Source organism: Rhamphochromis longiceps, linkage group LG11 (genome assembly GCF_057381845.1).
Source record: "Rhamphochromis longiceps isolate RC_006_pf linkage group LG11, R_longiceps_female_GT1.1, whole genome shotgun sequence".
In the NCBI taxonomy this organism is placed as follows: Eukaryota; Metazoa; Chordata; class Actinopteri; order Cichliformes; family Cichlidae; genus Rhamphochromis; species Rhamphochromis longiceps.
This window is the reverse complement of record NC_140567.1, coordinates 37140733-37163183: the sequence shown is the minus strand read 5'-3', so window position 1 is coordinate 37163183 and position 22451 is coordinate 37140733. Positions and strand designations below refer to the sequence as shown.

Below are 22451 nucleotides of genomic sequence, written 5' to 3'. Positions count from 1 at the left end.
CGTCTCCTCTACTGAGTAAATAAATAATCTACAACAGTTGTCTCCTCAGTTTCCTAATGCTTACAGGGTGAATAGATTGAATGCTTACAGATTAAACAATAAGAGAAAAAACACTTTAAATTGTTTTAATTTTTAATCGTAATCTTACTGACAAACACGCATAGCTTGTTAACAGAGTGATCCTTGCACAGAGCTTAAAAACAGCTTGGAGGAGAATGTGCAGACAGGACGGTGTGAACAGTGAGCAGCTGGCCTGGGTAGGAAAATAAAAGTTTATATAACGTACTGAAGCGTGAGGCTGTCAACACTGGAAGGAAAGCTATAATCCCAAAAAATGCAGATATTGTGAACTAACGTCATTAGTTTTCCAAGAATCAGACAGCAAGAAGTATTTACTTAAGTGAATTTCTAGTAGCCCAACTTTCCAGTAATGACCATTACCAGAAAGGAAAACAGATGTAAATTCTTACTGTTGACAGCAGTTTCATTTCTGTCTGTAATTATAGTGAATCTATCCCCCTGCTACAATACAATTAGTTACTAGAGAAAATTTTGACCCTTCTGCAGGGTTACTGGAGCTAATCTGGATATGTGCAGCAGCTTCTTGTTCCCTCCCTCAGATGGCCAATGCAGATCCATCTACTACTCTCCTTTCAGGACTGATACCAGCTCTCCACTCTCCTTCAGCTCCTTGACAATGTCCAAACCACCGATAAGCTCTCCTTTCACGTAGAGCTGAGGGTAGGTTGGCCAGTTAGAGTAAGTCTTGAGCCCCTGCCGCACTTCTTCATCCTGCAGGATATCAAAGGTGTCATAATCCACCCCAGTACCGTTCAAGAGCTCCAGTAACTGCCTGCTGAAGCCACATCTGGCAGCCTCTTTCTTGCCCTTCATGAACAGCATGACTGGACTCTGATTGATGATGGTCTTCAGTCGGTGCTCTAAGGTGACAGCCTTCGGGCAGGTGTTCTCCAGCTCTCCGGACTCAGCCAGTTCCTTCACTATGTCCAGTCCTCCCACCAGCTCCCCGTTCGCATACAGCTGGGGGTAGGTGGGCCAGTTGGAGTAGGTCTTCAGCCCCTGTCGGACCTCCTCATCGGACAGGATGTCGAAGCTGCTGAACTGGATTTTGTGCTCTTTCAGCAGCGCCACTATCTGTCGGCTGAATCCGCAGCGGGGCTCCTGGGGTGACCCCTTCATGAAGAGCATGCAGGGGGCGGCGTTAAGCAGCTTCTTCAGCCGCTGGTTCAGATCTGCGCCGCTGCCCTCAGCGGCTCCACCGGGACCCTCGCTCACCGCGAGGCGCTGCACTTTCTTAGTCAGTTCCGGAGCGTGGGCCCCGTCCAGACTGTCCACTTTCTCTCCCCCCTTGAAAAAAAGGAAAGTGGGGACGGAGGAAATTTCATACTTCTCCGACACCTCCGGGACCGCTTCCGCCTCCAGCTTCACGAACGTAGTGTGCGCATGTTCTTTGGCTAGTTCGGCCATCACCTCGTTCATTTGGCCACACTGAGGAGCCCACGCCGCTTGGAAATGCACCACGGTCAGGCATTTTCCAGCTTTGGCTAAGAAATCTTCAAACTGCTGTTGGGTAGTCGCCTCCACGAGATTCGCCATTTTTCTTTCCTTTCACCCTCTGCACGCGCAGTGGTTCCGGTGCCGCCTAGACGTCATATCCGCGTAGCCTGGCAGTTTCTGGCAAGTACCAGAGAAGCTACAGGGAAGTCGTTTGCATGCTAGCTGATGATAAGAAAACAGCTGCATACACTGGATACGTCGAGAGGATAGTAACTTTTAAGGTAACTGTTTAACGACACGGACTTAATTAAAACTAAATTTCACACTGTCTCGGATTGCTATGCTAATTTTAACGTTCCGTTTTAGTAGCATTAGCTAGTTAGCTCAAAGTTAGCTTCGTTCGTGACGTCTGCCAGGTTTCCAAGTTAAGCAAAGCTAATTCATGCTAGCAAACCTTTGGCGGCTAAGTAAGCTACTGTTACATGTAATTTCTGTTAAATAGAAGTAGAGTCAAATACCACAGTTCTAACAGTTAAATTAATAAAAGGCTTAAATAAAGACAATGCAGGTCGGTGTCTGGCCCAGCATGAAGCAGCCTCGGTTCCTCGGCTAACTACTCAACATTACGATGTTACCGAGCACGCAAAGTCCAAAACAACAGGAGCAAGTGTTTAGCTGATCGGACTCAGCTGTTTCCTTCGGTTTTACATCGGTGGTTTGTACAAAAAATCGTTGCATGTTTTTGTTGTTGGTTTTAAGGAACATGCAACTGAAGTTTTCTGCACCTGCGGGTGGCACTACTTTCTTTATAAATTCATATTCTGTGTAGTTGTCAAGACAAGTAAGATGGTGGCGAAAAAATATTATTTAGGTAAACATTTCAAACGAAATGAGAGGGGAAAACAAGACACACCTTATCCTTACAACCATGGTATAAGCATAATGCATCTTCTGCTTATTTTCAAGGCTTTGCAAATCCGGTGATAATAACTAGTTTGTTAATACGCATGAAAATTATAACATACTTACATGACATATGACACTGTGTTAAAGTTTAACAACAATTAACTCAAAATGCAGAAGTAGTGTCTGAAAAACTATGGAGTCCCAATAATCCAGTAGCCTGTAAAATCACCCTTAGCATCATTACATTGAAGTAATGGTTTTCTGTAAGACATTATCAGTTTCTCACATATCTTCTCCTACGTGTTACATTGTCTACTATTACCATGACCTTGATCACAAAGCATGTGTGTTATGTGTAAATGTGTCCTTTGAAATAGGGCTGTTTGATATAACGATATATATCGGATGACGATATAAAAACGTCTATCGTGTCATTTTACACTAACGTTTGTTTCGTGGTGTCGCAAAATAAACTGTTTACGGCAATATTTTTTTCATCGTTTTGATGGTCACTGTATGGCTATATTAATTTCTTACAATTCTCTCTTTCTCTTATATTTAATATAACCACACTATAGACGGACAAGCGCCTGCTTTTATGCGTGTCCGCTTGTTTATGTTCCACATAAACCTTTCACAATAAAGCTCAAGATCCTGTTGAGACTTTTCAAAATAAACCGAATCACGTGAAAGAGCAGATTATTTACGAATGAGAAGTAAAAAAGCTAAAAATAAATAAACCTTAGACTCAAACGTTAGTCTTTCTGAGATTCACAGAATTTACAGAAAATGTTACATTTGTGTGATTTATATCGTTATCAACGATAGAATTCTTATATCGGGATATCAGATTTTGGTCATATCGCACTGCCCTACTTTGAAAAACTAAGTACACACATGATTCAGTAGCTTATTGAAACACCTTTACCAGCATCAGCTTGAAGTAATCTTTATCTGTATGATATTATCAGTCTCACTCTTCTTTACATATGGTTTGTGCTTCAGTTCATTGAGATAGGCAGGCATTCATTTATACAAAGCTCTCCTGTCAATTACATCAGATTGCAGTATGAACTTTAGATTTTGTTTTGGTTTGCTCATTAAAACACCTTGATTCTTTTCTTTTTCAGCTGTTCTGTTGTAGACAAGAGTTAGTTATTGAAAAGATGCCCTCGTATTTGTCTCTAGAATACTTTGACATACAGAGAAATTTATGATCCACTCACTGACTGCAGGTGCCCACATCCTAGACTGCAAAACAAGCCCAAAACATCACCCCTCCACCACATGCTTGACAGTTGGTATAAGACGTTTGTGCTGATATGCTGTGTTTGGTTTAATCCACTGCCATGTGTATTATGGCCAAGTATCTCCACAATTGTCTTGTCTGTCCAAAGGACACTGTTCTTGTAGTTTGTTCAGATGCAAGTTTGCAAATCTAATTGTGTTAGAGAGAGATGGCTATGGCCATTTTTGTCAGCTTGTTCAGTCTTTTAATAAATTTACTATCATGAACTTTAACATTTAAAATGATAAGTGAGGAAACGGTATTTTGCCACATTAGTGCCACAACATCATGAGTGGTCCACCAATAAAGAGGAAAATAACTGAGAAAACAGTAGTAGAGGAAAAATTACTGTTAATAAATAAAATAGTTAAATATTGTTAGTTATTATTACAAGAGGATGCACATATTTTTGAAAAGAAAAGTATTGTAGTTAACATTTTATGGTGGTTTTGTTTTTTTTTAGTTTTGCTATAGGTCGATACAGTGTTTTGCTTCCTTATGTTCTACATTTCTGAATATATATATTTTTTACCTATGAGTTACAACAACCACAATATTTTTTAGCTATTTTGATATATTCTTTTTACATTTTATAGACCCTGTGAGTAAACATTAACACATTAATTGAGAATAAACATTATAATTGGCCATAGCTGTAGGAGCAGTACCAGTTGGTAATTACTGGCTGGCACATCAGGTTTTTACAGACCCTTTGAGTCAGCAAGAATCAAATGACAAAAGATATGTTTGTGATAATTTAAGTGAGAGTCTTTGTTTTATACTGTAAATTGTCCTAATTAGTCCCAAATGTTCCATTTGACATCTCACAGAGATGTTTAAAAGTAGATGTTTATGTTAAGAAAGAAATATGAGAGGATTTCAAATCATCAAAGTGTTTAAACTCTCACATAACAGTCATCATATTTACCTTAAGAATCCAGTTTCAGCTGAGCTATAAACACTGGAAAATACATCTTTCTGTTACAGGAACACAATGGAAGAACAAACTGCTGACATAGAGGTGACGGTGAAAACATTAGACTCCCAGAGCAGAACCTACACTGTTGGCGCTCAGGTAAGTACACGCATTGCAAACTCAGGAGGAAATTCTCAGTCTTAGTTCATCTTTCCTGTGGCGTTACTCATGTCTGTTCAATCTTTGTTGTAGCTGACGGTGAAAGAGTTCAAGGAGCACATTGCCCCATCAGTGGGTATACCAGTGGATAAACAGAGGCTGATCTACCAGGGCAGAGTGCTGCAGGACGAAAGGACTCTGACAGACTATAGTAAGCAAATAAAGAATGAAATGCAGAACTAGATTGTCACTTGTTGGTCTTTGTACTTCCTCTTGGAAAGTAGGAAATTTGTTTTTTGGGTATTTGGTATTACACAGAGAATGAATTCTTAACATTTTGGTTACACTTGGTTACAGATAAATTTGAATTTACTATGGTGTTTCAAGAGTTGCTGCTGCTTTTTAAAAAGATTTGTGTTGATGATGTGGGCCATTGCTGAAAAAGAATGTAACAGCTATGTGTAATTAACTGCAAGATGTATTTGGCAGAAAATGAGTGTCATTTTGATAATCAGTTACAATGTTCTCCACAGAATCCAGTCGTATATGATAAATTATATGTTGGTCAGTACTGGTCTTTTATGCTGAAGAGAGCTCAAAGTGAAGCTGTCAGTTTAGCTGTTAAGCTACAGTCCTATCCCCACTTATGGCCACAAGCTGTGAGTAGTAACTGAAACAAATGGCTGAAATGGGCTTGCTCTAAAGGATTTCTTAGAAATGTGTTGAAGAGCTTCATCACTCAGGAGGGGATCAGAGTAGCACTGCTACCCCTCTGCATTGAAAGGAGCCAGTTCAGGCATCTGACCAGGCTGCGTCCTGAGCGCCTCTTAGGTCAAATGTTTTTGGCCTGTCATAGCAGGAAAAGGCCTCCAAAACAAACCCAGAATGCACTGGAGAGATTTTCTTTTTTTTTTTTTTTTTTGGCTTGAAAATGCCCTGATGCCACATGTTCCCCCCCAGAAGACATGGAGAGGGAGAGGACTGGGCTCCTGGTTAGACTGCTACCCCCCGACTCAGACAAGCATCATATCTATCTAGTAGACAGTCGAGCAGCTAGCAGAATACCTGGGTAGTGCATTCAAGTAGAGTCTCCGTGTTAGAAATGCGATTTTTTTTTTTTTTTTTTCTTGAAGTATGATTGGAGATGTGTAACTGTATATGACTCTCTCTACCAGATGTGGGTGGGAAAGTGATCCACCTGGTGGAGCGAGCGCCCCCTCCACCCTCACAGCCCGGCTCAGGGTCAGGAGGCTCTTCAGCTGAGAGTGGGCCATCTTCTTCCTCCCAGGGAACATCGCAAGTGCCTCCACACGATCGCAACGCTAACAGCTACGTAATGCTTGGCACATTCAACCTCCCTGTCAACATCATGGATCCCCAGCAAATACAGGTTGGTCTGCTTTATCTTCTCAAGTTATACTTATGGTCCAATGTCACATGCAAAGGTTCAGATATAACCAAAGGGTGATGAAAAGCAACTCAGAGAACTGATGTTATTATTCCATTACTGATTACTACTGATTATTATGACATGTAGCAGAGAGATCCTCTGCTTTGAATTTAACGTCTATATGCAATATTCCCTCTGTTGGTTTCTCTTAATAATGTTTTCATTTTGGTCATTCTATCCCTGAATTTCTTCATATAGATGTCAGTCCAGCAAATGGTGTCCAGCATGGGAGAGAATGCCAGGAATGCCAGAGTCACAACCAGCACTGGGGTGAGAGTTTGCATGTTCTCCCTGTGTGGTACACCGCCTTCCTCCTGCACCCCCAAATCATGGATGTTCAATTAATAGTTGATTGACAATTAGTCAGAAATATAAAAGTACAGTCCTAATCCAAAAATTTTTGGTAACTATGTAAAAATGTAAATAAAAGCAGAATTAAATAATTTGCAATTTCATTACATATCAGAATGTTAAACTGAGAAAATGTTTACTCGTTTTAAATTTAGCAACAACATGTCTCAGAGAAAGCTTAGAAAACATGGCCTTGAAATCTAGGACTATGTTACTGCTGTGGAGGATTCCCTCTTCTTTTAACAAGAGTCCATAAACATCTGGGAATGAGGAGACTAGCTGCTGCAACCATGCCGGCTCATGTCATATTTTTTTAATGGTTTTCTAATGGTTTTATTTGCTGAAAGGCCTGAACTGCAGACAGACCAGTTCAGCACCTGGAACTTCCTGCTATTAAACCTTGTTGTTGTAATACATGCAGCATGCAGTTTAGAATCATCTTGCTGAAACAGGCTTTCCCTGAACAAAATGTCATCTGGCTGGAGGCAAATGTGTCTAACACCTGTATATACTTTTCAGCATCATGATGCCACAGGCACTGATGCAGCCCTGTGATGCTGTTCTCTAATCAGTTAAACTAATTAGTTGCAAAATGTTCCTCCAGCTGTCTCTTTTTAGTACCATTTACTTTTCCAGCCTTTTTTGTCCCCACTCAACTTTTTTTTTTTTCATTATTTTAACAACACATTGCTGCTGCTAAATTAGTGAATATTTTCCATGAAATTGTGTCTCAGTTTGAATATTTGATGTGTTTTCTATGTTCTGTTATGGATAAAGTATGGGCTTAAGAAATGTATTGCATTCTGTTTTTGTTTACATTTCACACAGTGTCTCAACTTGCTGGAATTGGGTTTGTAGATGTAGTGCTTAAAGCGTATAAAGTAAAACCACGTATGGTTAAATAAGGCTTTTAGTCTAAAGCATTGTAACTGTAACATTGTTTTAACTTCATCCTAATGATGCCATAATAGTACACAGCTACACACGACACTGAATTGTTTTGTTTATTGTCACCTTTCCTTCTTTGTTACAGAGCAATGGGTCTGTGAATGTGCACATTGATATGGACCAGCCAGTGCAGAGTGAGCCAAGGCTGAGGCTGGTCTTAGCTGAGAACCTGCTGAGGGACATCAATGATGTCATCCAACGAATGGAGGTGAGCACTTATCCCCCCCAAATACCTCAGTAGAGAAACTCTGCCTTTCTCAGTAACAGTTCTGTTGCTTTCTTGTGTCGGTTTTCAGGGTCGACCAACTGACTCGTCCTCTCAAACAGAGACAACCGATGCTGCTGCTGCCGCTGCTCCCCCTCCTCCATCATCTTCCTCCACCACCTCTACTCCTTCTCCCTCTGCTCAGCCCATGGACACCTCCCCACCTCCAACAACTCCCCCACCTCCACCCTCCTCTTCAGCTCAATCTGAGGGACCAACACCGCAACCTGGACCCAAGTGAGACAAAATCTAGCTTGCTAACTCAGATTTCTACAAAGGTCAAACTGTGCATTTATTTCTCTGTATGTCTCTGTCATGATGTGTAATTCTAATTAGTCTGCCTTTCTTTCCTCTTTCAGTCATCCCAGCCCGGCTGAACTGGCAGAGATGCTGTCTGAGCTGCGGAGGGTTGAGGAGAGACTGCAACCATTCATCCAGAGAGCTCACACCATCCTCGAGACAGCCACCACGGCAGAATATAACAACAATACAGTAGGATTCAAACAAAAAACAATTTACTGGAAATCTTTACTATACATTGTTAATCAGTGCTTTGTATAACAGATGCTTTGATACTTATAAATCCTTGTTTAGACGAATAACCAGGGATGCATTGGTTGACCAAGCGGGTGTCCTTAATGTTAGACACTGGGGAAATGGATCATTGCAGCTATCACTGATGTTAACCGGTTTACAATTAAATGAAAAACTGTAACAAAAACAACAAAGTGAAAACAGAATTGAAAATACTGCATCACCAATATTTGATCTAGCTTTTTGAGTCAGGATCAGACTGATAGCTGATCCAAATATCAAATCAGTGCATCCCTATGATGAAAAATGTAAATTGTAAAATGTTTTTGGGTGTTTGTCAATATATCCGGGTATCCCATTTAAGTACAGTGTATGTATGGGAAACACTGCTGATACTAAGACTTCATATATATGATAGATGATTAGTAGTAACATTGACTAAAGTAAGTGAAACCTGCAAGTTACTTTAAACAGTCAAAAACCCATAACTCATACTGCTGACTTCATACTCAAATGTGATGTCCTTTAAAGCTCCAAAATCGTCCCTCTCTTCCTCTGACAAGTGCGTCAGAGTTATGCTAATAAATTGCAATTAGACAAACAACAAATTAAAAAAAGAAAATGATTAGAAACTCTGGAGAAAATAAAATAATTATATTGACACATCATCATAGAAATAATACGAATAAGACTAAAATAAAATTAATAAAGAAATGTTGGATAAAGTACACTAAGAAGATGAGACATGACAGAATAACATGTAAAGTATTCAATAAGCTCTAATTGGTTAGTAAAGTAATGCTCTGGTAGGTAGAATGTAAAGATTTCAAAACCCAAACAATAAAATAAGTAGAAGCAGGTAATTAAAAATAAAGTAAATGTGATCTCTATACAGTGTCCTTATATTTGAGATGAGGTAAGATTTCAACAAGATTGGTTTCTTTCCTGCTACAGGAGAGAGAGGAGGACCAGCGAACACTCGCCCTGACGTGGGAGTGTCTGCGTCTCCTTGGTAACACACTAGTAGCTCTCAGCGACCTGCGATTGAACCTAATGAGTCCCGTCCCCCGTCACCTGCATGTAGTCCGGCCATTTTCTCATTACACCAACCCGGTCTCCCTTCCTGGAGCTATGCACCACCACATCCCAGTGCAAGTAAGTGAATGGAAGCAACTTTAGTCACTAAAGTGAAAATCTCTTAGGAAACCAGACTGACTGCTTACGTCTTCACCAACAGATGAACCTGGGTGCCACAGTGACTGTTGCGGCTAACAGCACTGAGGGACAAGCCACGCCCACTCAGCCGACCAGCCAGGCGGAACAGGCAGGTCAGGGACAGACCTCCCCCACACAGACTTCCCCGTCCAATCAGCAGGCTGGACAGGGACAGGCTGGCCACCGGGTCATCAGGATCAGCCACCAGGCAGTCCCGGTGGTCATGATGCAGATGAACACGGACGGTGTGTTGTCCCCTACCCGCCACTGATTGAATGCGCCATTCAAGCTGTGTGTGTCTGTCACTGCACTGGAGTTAAAGTTCCACATCTGCACTGCTGGCTCAAGCAGAGACCTGCAGAATGGGACTTTTAACTCGGGATTTACAAGCAAGATGGTCTTTCCAGTGTCTGTTACACAATGGCTCTGATAATGCAAATGTTACATTCATGAAGAGTCTGACCAGCTTTAACTGAGAGTGTTCTTGTTTGTGTGCAGGCCCAGGTGCAAACACGGCAACAGCTGGACAGCAAATGACTGGACAGCCAGGTATAGCATGTTTAAAAAATACTGCGTACGGCATTCCAGTGTCTTCATGTAAAACAGGTGTCAAACTCGGTTTCACTCAAGTCACACCAAGGGCTGGACATATATAGTTTACTGGCATGTTTCATTCATGTAAATTCTTCAACCATTCCACAAAAAACACCTATTAGTGTTACCGTATTTTCACGACCATAAGGCGCACTGTGCTAAAAGGCGCAGTCTCAGTTATGTGTGCCCTTACTATATTTAACACACACATAAGGCGCACTGGACCATAGGGCGCATACAAGTACCGTATGCGTATTTAAAAATAAAGCGGGAGCAAACCTGAGTTCGGTACCTTACTCACATTTCTATTGCCGGTAATCGTCATCATCAACAACACACAAGCATACAAGTGTGCGTATTTAAAAATAAAGCAGGAGCAAAACAAAGTTTGGTACTCACATTTTTATCATCAATCAAACCCATCGAAGTCCTCATCCTCTGTGTCTGAATTGAACAGCTGCGCTAAATCTCCATCAAACATGCCAGGTTCACTGTCTTCACTGTCAGAGTCACTTTCCGTGCCGTGCGGCTCCTCGGAAACGATGCCGGCTTTTGCGAAAGCTCGAACAACAGTGCCAGCAGACATGTTAGCCCAAGCATCTACAATCCATTGGCAAATTGTGGCGTAACTCGCCCGGCGCTGCCTTCCACTCTTAGTGAAACTGCGTGGAAAAAACCACCTGGTCTCCTTACATACACCTCCCTCAGCCAGTCTTTCATCATTTCCTCATCCATCCAGCCCTTTTCATTTGCCTTAATGATGATTCCTGCTGGAAACTTCTCTTTAGGCAAAGTCTTTCGCTTAAAAATCACCATAGGCGGCAGTTTCTGTCCATTAGCATGGCAGCCAAGCACAACAGTAAAAGAAGACTTTTCATACCCCGTTGTGCGTATCGCTACCATGCTGGTCCCCTGCTTCTCCACAGTGTGACTCACCGGGATGTCAAAAGTGAGCGGGACCTCGTCCATGTTTGTGATGTGGCTGGGTTGGATGTTTTTGTCGCCGATGTGTTTGCTGCAGTAGGAGCGGAAGATGGCCAGCTTTTCCTTATAATCCGCTGGAAGTTGCTGCGCTACCGTAGTCCTGGTCCGGATGGAAAAATGGCACCGTTTCATAAAACGAAAGCACCAAGACGGACCTCCTTGGAAATGTTCAATGTTCATCTCTTCAGCTAGTGAAACCGCTTTTAGCCGAATGGTGACCGTCGAAACGCTTCTCCCGCTCGCGCTTTGCTCGATGATCCACCGCTCGAGTCTTTCCTCCAACTCGGGCCACCTCGCCTTATGTCCGCGGAAACTCAGCTGCATTTTCTTGACCTGCCGGAGCTTGTTTTCTAGCTTCCTCCATTTGCGAACCATCGATTCGTTAATCTTAAATTCTCTCGCCGCTGCTCGATTTCCATGTTCCTCCGCGTAGCTGATGGCCTTCAGTTTAAACTGTGCTTCGTAAGCGTGTCTCTTTGCCATTTTCAGGGTTGTTAAAACAACGATGTCCTGTTCTTTTATACAGGTATGTGCGATTGTCCCGGTATATACGATCAACGCCCACACTTCACCCTTTAACGTTCTCATGGTGTTCTCTACTACGTCCTCCTTACAACACATACGGCGCACCGCGCTATAGGGCGCGCCGCACTTTTTGAAGAAAATCTAAGACTTTTAAGTGCGCCTTATGGTCGTGAAAATACGGTAATAAAATTTTATTATATTTCATCTAACTAAACTTATCCTGCTCTAAAAGCAAAGTCATAGCTCATGAATTTTGTTGGATATATTTAAATCTTATGTGCCCCGTGTTTTAGTTTTTTACATGGCTGAACATCACTTCTCATTGGTTTAGGAAAATAAACAAAATCTGTGATCATGAAATTAATCCGTAAATTTTTGTGCCAGAAAACTGTCGCTGGAAAGATATAGACTCGCTGGTCTCCTACCTTGAGTGTTAAGTTAACTAGCTGGCTGAGACAGCAGAGACTTTAAACTGTTTAGGTTTATGTTCGCTACAGAGCTGTTTGGGCCAAAGTACTTTTAAAACCTAAAGTGAAAAAGTACCAAGAGCTGGGGTTGCCCACATGATGTAGAAAAGCTTTCTGTCCGCTTAATTTTTTTCCGTCATGCCGCAGTTCAAGTGGGATACTGAATATTGTTTTGAGAACGAAAGCCTTCGTTTGCTAACTGCTGAAAATCCTCTAAATACACTAAATTAAATCATGTGATGCTAATTCCCTGGCGTTTGTTTCACTCTTAGGTGCCCTCCCTCCTGATTTTATGAGGAATCTCATGCAACAAATCAGCCAATATGCTGCTGCCGTAGCAACCAGCGCCGCCACCGCAGCTGCCACCGGCCAACCAACCGCACCGCAGCCTACCCCTCCCAGCTCCACAGCCAGCTCCTCTGCCACGACCACATGCCCTAATACACCCAGCACCACTCCTACCGCTCCCCCGCCACCACCCAGTACTGGCCCCCAACCCCAGGCACGGGTTGTCTTCACCCGACCCCCGTTTGCACCCAACATGCCCCCTCCTGCCTTTGGTACCCGGGGAACCACCATAAATGTGAGGACTGCCATGCCAGGCCAGCAGCCGGGACAGGTGGGGATAATGCAGTGTGATGATTTCCATGAGATATTTAAGCATTATCAATGAATAATAATATGTTCCTCACAGGCTTTCAACCCCGCTGCTCTCAACCAGATGATTAGTGGACTGGTTGGACAGCTGTTGCTCCCTGGACAAATGGGTGAGATGATCTACTCAGTAAAGGAGACATATTAAACGTTTCTTTTCCTTTGTACTCCTGGATCTGTACGATGCTATCTGGGGTGTTTTTGTCAGGGTCAGGATCAAAGACATTTTGAGCAGATATTTCAGTGCATGCAACACTTTTAAAAGGCTTCAGAGTCTCAGTCATGTAGATGCTGTGTTCTTAATAAACAGACAACATCATTACTGCATTGTTGAAATTGGCAGACTACAATTAAAGACAGATTCTCTATTGTTTTACTGTTAAAAGTGCACAATATTACTTCAGATATTTTTTTAAACTGTTTGGAAAAAATAATTAACTATAATGACCTTTATTTAAATCTTCTTTTTATGAGGGGCAGCCAATCAAACCAAAGTTGGCTTAAAGAGAAGATGACATTCAAGGGGAGGAGTTAAAACAGCTTTTTCCACACAGGATGGATTGAAGGGTTCTTTCTCTTAGATAAGATAAATAAGCATTATTTTGAACCGTAAATCATGCAAAGCTACTTTAGTAAAGTTCATTAGTAAAAATATGCAGGCATATGTTTCTGTTAACATAGTCTTCAACAGTATTTTAGTTGTTTGTTTTGATTTTTTTGTTTGTTTGTTTTTTGCAGCTGGTCAAACGGTCACATCCTCTTCTTCCTCTACATCCACACCCACCTCTTCTTCCTTTTCCTCCTCTTCTCACACCTCTTCATCTTCCTCTTCCTTTTCCTTCTCCACCTCGGGTCCAACACCACCTCCTGCTACAAACACTACTGCTGCCACCCCGAACCAAAACGAGACCAACAACAGTGAGCCCCAGCCTCAGCAGATGCCTTCAGACCTTGGCCAGCTTCTAGGTTCTCTCCTGGGGGTAGCTGGCGGCACTGGAAGCGGTGCGGCGGGGAACCCTTCAATAACTGTCACCACGTCTGGAGTCCCAGCCTTCATCCAGGGAATGGCTGAATTCATGCAGCAGGTAAGTGTTCCTGTCTTTGACAAGTGTGCACACAATGCACTCCACATGCAAATTACCTTTGGATTTGATCTGCACTCTGTTGTGCAAGAAATGAATACAAAGATGGAGGGATTGCCTTGTTGAAATATGTCCAAATTTAGATGATTGGAAACTGAATATATTCAAGCAAAAGAGCACTCAGAGAGCACAACTCTATCACCTCGATCTCTATTGGCTGTCAAGAGATTCCCGTCAAACATAAGGAGGAAAAAGGTTTTGGGGAACACACATAATTTTAAATGAGTTCTTATTCATCACAATATCTTCCAAGGGAAGGGCTGGTAGCAAGTGAGTCATGTGCAGTTCTTTCCATTTTCACAAGAATCAGCTGCATTTAAACTGTCACTAAACCCCAACATATTGTTTCCGCTTTATTTCTAGGCCTCCCAGCCCATCTTTTCACCACCTCCTCCTCCCCCTGGTACCACTCCAGCACCCGGGGCAAGGCCCAACCCAACACCTAATCCTGGCGCAGCAGCAGCAGCTGAAGCCCTCGACCCGGAGCTGTTCACGGGCATCGTTCGCGGTGTCCTCAGTACCATGATGGGTTCTCTGGGCCAAGGTCAGAACGACACGGAGAGTATCGCCCAGTTCATGCAGAGGCTGTCGCAGTCAACCAACATTTTCATCAGTCCCGAGGAACCAACGGGTAAGTAATAACCTGTATTTACTTATAATATCAGATACAGTCTCATTTATATATGTTGTCTCCCTCTTGATTGTGTACATTTATTTTTTTTTTTTTGTATCGTGGGTCCAGGGTTCTTTGGGGAGCTGCTGATGTTGGTGTGTCAGACTTTCACCATGTCCGACCTGGTGATGTTGCTTCATGGTCAGCACCAGCCTCTCAGCCGCATCCAGCCACAACTGGCCCAGTTCTTCAACCAGAACTACCTCAACGGCAGAGAGCCCACCGATCAGAACATTGCTGTCAGTACCACTCACCACAATCTGTATTATTCTTAGAATGTTGTTGGCAATTTTAGAGGTACTTCACAAGTAGACGCAGCTATTTTACTTCATAACATATCCCTCATTTTTGTTGGTTGTTTTATGTTTTTGTGAACGTGATCAATAATTGATGTTTTCTTTCCTTCTGCGTGTTGTCTTCTTTTTCTTTCACAGGCTGCTGCTGACAGTCTTGTCAATGAACTGGAGGAATATATCACTGAAAGCTTTGTAAGTCCTGCACTTACTCTCTTCTCATGACAACAGGATTTGATCAAGCACATAATTTAATTCCATAGATTGACTTTGCACATATCTGCATCTCATGCAGCCTGCAGATATTTGTATTAAAGAAAAGTTTTAAAAATTGTCATGTATGCTGTCAGTTTGAAATCCTTAAAAAACGATAAGAATATGAATTTGACCTTACACAAATTTGGAACCGGACACCAAAATCATTTCACCTGTTTTATTTATTTATTTTTTTAAACTGTCGAGGGAAAACATCGCATGCGTAACATCCATCAGAGCTCAGGCTGTGCTCGACTTTGACTAATATTAATGGGCTATTTTGTCTGATAGGCAAAGCAGATGTGAAGTATATAAAACTACTTTAATTTGCAGTAGATGAAGGTAGACAGTGTTTGGAATTGCTGATAGTAGCAACAAGTATTGAACTGGTATTCAGACTCATCAGTACTGAAGCACCTAGATGAAACAACTTGCTATCATAGCTAGCCTAGCTGCTATCGCGGATAAAGATTACGATTTATACCATTTGCATGTTTATGTTCTGTCTAGTCAGTCATGGCTGGCATGGCATGTAGTCTGGAGTGTTCAAACGAATTTTGCCACACTCAATGATAGGAAGATGGGATGTGATAACACTGTAGGTAAAACGTTAGTTGCTTGCAAACAGGGTAAGCAGCAGCAGACCTTGAGTCCGTTGCACAGCATTAGAGTAATAGCCAGTTATGTTAAAGTGCCATCTGCTTTTGATTGAAATACTTCTGAAGAGATCTTCTCCTTTGAAACCCAACAGAGAGAGTCTTCAGTCAGCGTGTTGGAGGGCGTTGATATCACCCAGACCAACATGACTTTCTTCAGACAGCAGCTGACTCGCATCGCCACACACATTCTGCGCTGCAATGGTAAACTCAACTTTAGCTCATTGTTTCCTCATTTTGTGTCGAACAGCAGCTTAAAGAGTTTATTTGTGGGAAATGTTATACTTGTAACTGCAATACATTCACTTTTTTTTATTATTCAATTTAAATTGTGTTTTCCAGATGAAACATTTGGGCCCCAGCTGTTACAGATGTGTAACCAGGCGTTGTTCGAGTGTCTTGCTCTCAACCTTCACTGCCTGAGAGGAGACCAGAGGGCTCTAACTGCTGTTATCAACCACCGAATTGTATGTACACAATTTCCACTCAGCAAGAAAAAATACTTATCACAAATGAAAGTAGTACATTTTGGTCAAAGAAGGTCAAATTTGGTGTTTTGTACAAATTCAATTTTATTTACACACATTTACAGGAGAAGTCACACAGAGGCGCTACTGAGTGCTTCTGACAGGAGACAGTTCCATTGTACTCTTATCTATATTTTTCTATCACTGCATCATCAATTAGCATCAACTAGTGTAAATTCTGAGCTATTACAGGTAAAACATACAGTTTACAGATTATTTGAAACAGTTCAAGTTTAATATGGAGATCCACTGTTTAACAGTAGATATGAAAGTCAGAATTTAAACACACTTCAGAAGTACCATACTGCACTTATTTACTCAAATTTTTTATTTAAAGTAATTTATGCAGAGAAAGTGTCATGTGCACTGTTATAAACTTAGAAGTAAAGAATGAAGAATTCAGCTGCTCTGTCATTTGATGTTAATAGAAATAGTCAGAGATATAAACTAAGAAAAGTGGTGTACTTTAACAATTTAAAGAGAGGATGTAACCTAAAAAGTCACAAAATACAGGAGAAAATGTGTCTGTGAGATAAAAAACTTTGTTTTGTTCCAGCGGAGGATGTCAAGTGACATCAGCCCCAGTCTGGTTAACTGGATGACCAGCATGATGACGATGAGACTGCAGGTGATTCTGGAGCACATCCCTATCACACAGGAGCAGATCCAGAGCTACATAGTCCACACACAGGTAACGCAGCAGACACAAACACACACACACACACACACATGCATGTTAAATTTCTAATTCTCAGAATAAAATTGGACGTGATGGAAATTCAAGGAAAGCAAATCCCCATGCCTCACCTGCATGATGCAGCCGCTCAAGCTTCAGGCTGTTTTTGTAGTGTGTGTTTAGAGTTGTGTAACTGTAAATCATTTTTTGTGACTCACAGCAAACAAAATCCTGCAGTTACAGATAAATCTTTGCACGTTGCGACATATGTGTGCAGATCTGTACAAATTTCATGTAAGAAGACAGCCTGACTGAGCTATTACCAAACACGATATGAAAGATGGACACAGACACTGTGGTCATTGTGTAGAAGCCTCAAGCAGAGCATTTGCTGCTGTGTGTGTGACAAGCGAGGAGTGTATCTGATACATAAACCACACACCTGCACAGTAGCAGCTCATCACCCAATCCTGGAATACAGCAGCTTTATCCTCGTCTTTAACTTTAATTTGGACTTTGGACAAAGTGATCATCATGTTGTATTCAGTAAAAGTTGAGAATGGAACCATGAAGTCATCAGAGGTCATAGACTTCACTGGAAGCTCTCCCCCTGCTGGCCATGAGAAACAGTGCAGGCTTACTAAGATAATTAATGGCCTTGAACATCAAAAACATAACCATCTAAGTACAACATGAAACAAAACTGTGCAGCTAAATAGTTAAAATAACTTAAAATATTTTTAAGAAACTCTTCTGATATTAATAAAATCTTTCCAAGTGACATGAAGCAGATACTGACAAAGCAGGTCAGTCAAAAACTCTTTTCAAGCCTTTGCCAATAATTCATCTGCAATAAGACTCAGAATCTGGTTTTACTGTCCTTGTGTGTTTCCTGCAGTGCAGAGCACATGTGCAACATGCAGAGAGAGCAGTCCCTCTTATCTGATGGCTGCTCCATATCACATTTCTCTGAACTGCACGTCTGAAATGGCTAATAAATATTAATGATATTCTTTCACAGAGAGATCAGTCTTCTGCAGCTGGTGGCCAAGAGCCTGAACAGGCACAAAGTGCAACGGTAAGAATGGTGTGCGAGAGTTCAGAGGACCTTAGTTTGCCAGTTCTGGTCCTGTGTTTTCCTTTTAGTTTCCTCATGGTTTTGTTCTCCACCTCCAAAGATCGGGGACAACCTGTCACCAGCTGCAGCCACCACAGCAGAGGAGGCCATGTCGGTGTCGCAGGAGACGAGGGTGTCATCACGGGACACGAGGGTGTTGCCTGGGGACCTGGGAGCCTCAGGAGGAGCCGTGCCATTAGGTGGCGACATGGCAGCGGCGGGAGCGGAGGGAGGGAGGGAGGAGTCTGCTGGAGAGTCGGATGGCTGGGCTGCTGCTGTTCCTCCTGTAAGAGCTCCCTCCCACCGCTTTTTACTGCTTTAACTGTCATCTTTTTCCTCCATTTGGAAAAAGTGTTTAACTCTTTATGTGCCTGCTTTACATTTACCGTGTGCTGTTGCTGTACTGGCACTAGTTTTTTGCTTAGCTGTAGTGCAACACAGTAACACAGCTGACCTAAACTATGACTCTGTCCTTTCAGCTACTTCTGCTTAATCCTTATATTCTCCGTTGTCTTTGTTTTAGGAATGGGTTCCCATCATCAGGTGTGATATAATGACTCAGAGGAAGATGAAGGCTCAGCCTCCATTGTCTGATGCATATTTGCATGGCATGCCAGCAAAACGCAGAAAGGTAATAAAATCAGGTGCAACTTTTTGTCATCACGTAAGAATTTGGCCTCTCTCCCTTTTCTTTATGCTGCATGTTTGTGTGTGTGATTTCAGACAGGACAGGGCAGTGCGGCCCTCCTCTCCCTCTCTGATGCAGTGAGTCAAGCAGCCAGGACGGCCGGAGTGAAGCCCATCACCTCTGCTGAACGGCTGCAGGAAGACCTGGAGACCCAGGAGGTGAAGGAAGCTTATTCAGAACAGGTAACCACATCTTACATAAACTGGCAAAAATCAAGCAGAGGCACATCGAACATTGTTCATGTTCATACTTAGCGCAGCTTTCATAGATCTGGCAAACTGGAAAACTGCTGGGAAATCATGAGGAGGGCTTTTAAGAGCAAGGACAGGAAGGATGAGTGAAAGCACACCAGGATGATACAAAGGAAACTCACAGTTTACATAATCCTGTAACATAATGACACTAAGATTAAAAATGTCCATCTCAATGCTAAACTATGGAGAAATGCAGCAGTGATGACTTGAATTTGTTTGACACAGTGGCTGCATCTGATCACACAGTTACAATGTCATGTTGTGACCCAGTTAATTGGCTTTCTAACGTTTTACAAGCTCACAAAACACTGTCTCAGAGAGCACCCTCTATGTTGCTGTTATGCAATTTAAAAACGTAACTGATCACAGGCCTTCTGGTGAAGAGGAAAATTGTGCATGCCACTTTTAGCAATCAGACCCCTGAAAATATTTTTCAGACCTCCCGGCACCAGAGTAGCTGCTTTTTTTCCTTTCCTGGTAACCGGCAATAAAGACAATTGTCCTGCAGGGTCAGTTCCTGCAGTTAGCACACACCAGTAAATTGGAGAGCTACTTCCTTTAGTAGAAAACTACTAGAGTGGTTAAAGCCGCTACTGCCAGACAGGCCTAGAGATGTGCTGGGAACCACACAGCACTAGGGAAAGATGTGTATTCTTCAATTAGTTGGTGAATGGTTGCTGGCACTCATTAGATGAAACTGGTTGCAAAGAGGTATACAGTCTGCAGTCACCTGTAGTTTGCTTGAAAGATGCCAATTCGTCTCCAAACACTCAGTAACTGCTAGTTAAATAGGAGTGACACTGTGACACGAACTGTAAACAGAGACTGTTTGCATTCAAAGTAAAAGTCTTACCTTTCATCACTCATCCAAGTCAGACTGTAGCTGAAGAAGTCACTTGGATGAGTGACAAAACATCACCTTAAACTCCACTATGACTGTAGCCTTTAGGGAAGCTGCTCACAGTCACACGACTGCCCGTTCACCTTCTTGACTGATGATGGAAGTCAATTGTTTTTCAGGTTAAAACAGACATCAAGAAACGAGTGAGGGAAGACCCGGATTTCAGCTCTCAGCAGTTCCCCAACGCACACAGAGCTTTCTCACCAGACTCATAATCACAAACACTGAAGCCGATTCCTCCTCCACCTGCTTTCCTTTGGGACTTTGATTTGACTACTAGTCAGCACAGCTTCACTCCCCGAACAGCCTGTCCACTTTTTCAACAGCTCTCTGACTAATGGCCTAGCGCTGATGTGGCTACTTCCCTAGTGCCTATTTATTGCTCTGTTTTAGTCCAACCTTTGCTGACAGAATGTTCTTCACTGAAAAAGGTGTTTCACCAGATTTAAGTTAGACTAAATCTAGTCACTCTAGTCTTGTTTGCTTTCTTTTTCCCCCTCGTGTCGCTTTGTTCATGCGGAGCCTGAATCCTCATTATTTAGCGGACTCTGGCCTTCCTGTCAGTACTCTTGAGCACAGGAGAAGACTTTCATGTGATGCTGTTTGGTACATGAATGTACAGTATGCTTAATAAAAATCTTGATAATTACAGTACAGTACTCTTTTCGTTCATATTTTTTAAGGAAAGAAGTTCCTAAAGTATTAATTCTACACTACGAAAATACTAAAGAAAAATCCTGTTTTAAAACGGTTTAAGTACACTTGAGTATGAGTTTAAGTGTATCAGTACATTATTAAGTTGTGTTAATGATAGCCACAAAGTTGAGCACTTAACTACATTTTGCAGAATGCAACAATTGTAATATTCATGAAATGCTCATTTTAAAAGGAACAACATTTACCAAGTTAGTAAATAAGAGAAAACCACAGATCAATAAAATAAATGTATTGTGACTAAAAGCAGACCCTAAAAGAAAGACACAACTTAGAAAACCTGATAGGACTGAACTCTAAAATCCAAGGTTAAAAGGTGAGTTGTGTAGTGAGAAAAACGGTAAGAGATATAATAACCTACACGAATAGCAAAAGTGCAAATACCCATGTGTTAAGAATGGGATTAAATGTTTTGTGTCCTTCAAACAGAACTGCTTTGTGGAAACTACCTGGAAAGTATTTACAGTATCATAAAAAAAACATAGCTGGATAGTGTAGTGGTAAAACTACACACCGGGAGGTGCAAGTTTGATTCCCACCCGGGGCGTCTGTAAGGGTCCTAACCCCCCCCCCCCGAGAACCTTAATAGACAACACTAGTTATTCCAACATTTGGAAGAAGGGACTTTCACAGAGCTATAGATTGATGAGGTACAACACACATGCTACGACAAGGGGGAGCCAGGATGACAAGTTGGGGGGGAGATATCATCACCCGCAGATAGAAGAACTGACCTGAAAGACTGAAACCTGGATATATAAAATTTTTTATTTATAAACGTGTATCTAAATCTCACTATCATGAGTATAATAAAGTATAATAATAATAATAAATAAAAATAAAAATCCCGAAATGAAATAAATAAATAAATAAAGGACTAAAATGAAATAAATGACCTATTCTATAGTTTGCCCACCAGGGGGTGCTGAAGACCGGATGATACTTTGAAATACAAAGACTAGACATAAAAGATGGGTGTAAATACTACAGTCAGAAAAGAGAAGTAGCAAAATCATGCATCCCCTATAATCACCAGCAGGGGGCATCTTCTCTGGATGTGTAACTGTACAGAAGTCTGAGACAACACTGATGCTTCCCACATGATCAATGACCTCAATAAAATCCTGATGAGTTTATGGTCTCAATCACTAGTTTCGAGTGTTACCTAATACAGCACTGGTTTTATTTTGGAAACGAGTCCCATTAGAGTCCAAAAGGGTGCCGCGCAGGATGGGAATTAGGTCAGGCTTATCTTGTAAATGAAGACTTGATACTATAGGAGTGTACAGTGTCCTTTAGCAGTCCTGGAGACCAGTCCTTGCTCTGTCAGTCAAAATATGTGTGCTGTTACCAACAAATGATAAAAGCCTTTCCTAATTTAAAATGGAGCCTTTTAGCCACGCCTCATATTTTAGCATTTCTTCAGTTCTGGTTCCTGCACCTGGACAGGTTTGAGTTCACTGCAGATCCAGAGGATCTCAGTGTATCAGTCCATCACAGCCTATCTCAGTAAGCGCCAGTGCAGAGAGCACCAGATGACAATGTGATAAATGCTGTCACAACAAGAGCCTCAGTGCTGCAGATGCTCCACACTTTCTCAGATGAGAAGGACAGTTAAAGGTGAAGGATCTCAGTGAAGTCAGAGATGCGATCGTCATTTGGACGACTTTTCTTGAATCCACCCTGACAGTATTTCTAAATGTGAGAGTTTAGTTCTGTCCTTTTACACCCCAAACTGCTTTTTTCATTTATTTTTGGTACTGTTGCACTGAATGAAAATT

General features: G+C 41.9%; 2 protein-coding genes across 2 annotated transcripts; one reads left to right on the top strand and one right to left on the bottom strand.

The window, feature by feature from the left end:
• Window positions 1–114: 114 nt before the first annotated feature.
• glrx3 (glutaredoxin 3) lies at window positions 115–1621 on the bottom strand. Its single transcript, XM_085423896.1, has one exon. The coding sequence runs from the start codon at window positions 1615–1617 to the stop codon at window positions 643–645; it is 975 nt and encodes a 324-aa protein (XP_085280022.1). The 5' UTR covers window positions 1618–1621; the 3' UTR covers window positions 115–642.
• A 39-nt stretch (window positions 1622–1660) lies between these two features.
• bag6 (BCL2 associated athanogene 6) lies at window positions 1661–20610 on the top strand. The gene is made up of 25 exons (XM_085423895.1): window positions 1661–1799; window positions 4700–4787; window positions 4881–4998; window positions 5963–6177; window positions 6436–6507; window positions 7622–7744; window positions 7833–8038; window positions 8161–8293; window positions 9290–9490; window positions 9573–9795; window positions 10049–10099; window positions 12393–12739; window positions 12815–12887; window positions 13513–13859; window positions 14280–14547; window positions 14659–14828; window positions 15024–15077; window positions 15889–15997; window positions 16136–16260; window positions 16877–17011; window positions 18018–18074; window positions 18175–18399; window positions 18637–18744; window positions 18837–18983; window positions 20076–20610. Exons 2-25 carry the CDS (start codon window positions 4707–4709, stop codon window positions 20169–20171), a joined length of 3684 nt encoding a protein of 1227 aa, XP_085280021.1. The 5' UTR covers window positions 1661–1799; window positions 4700–4706; the 3' UTR covers window positions 20172–20610.
• The last annotated feature ends 1841 nt before the right edge of the window (window positions 20611–22451 follow it).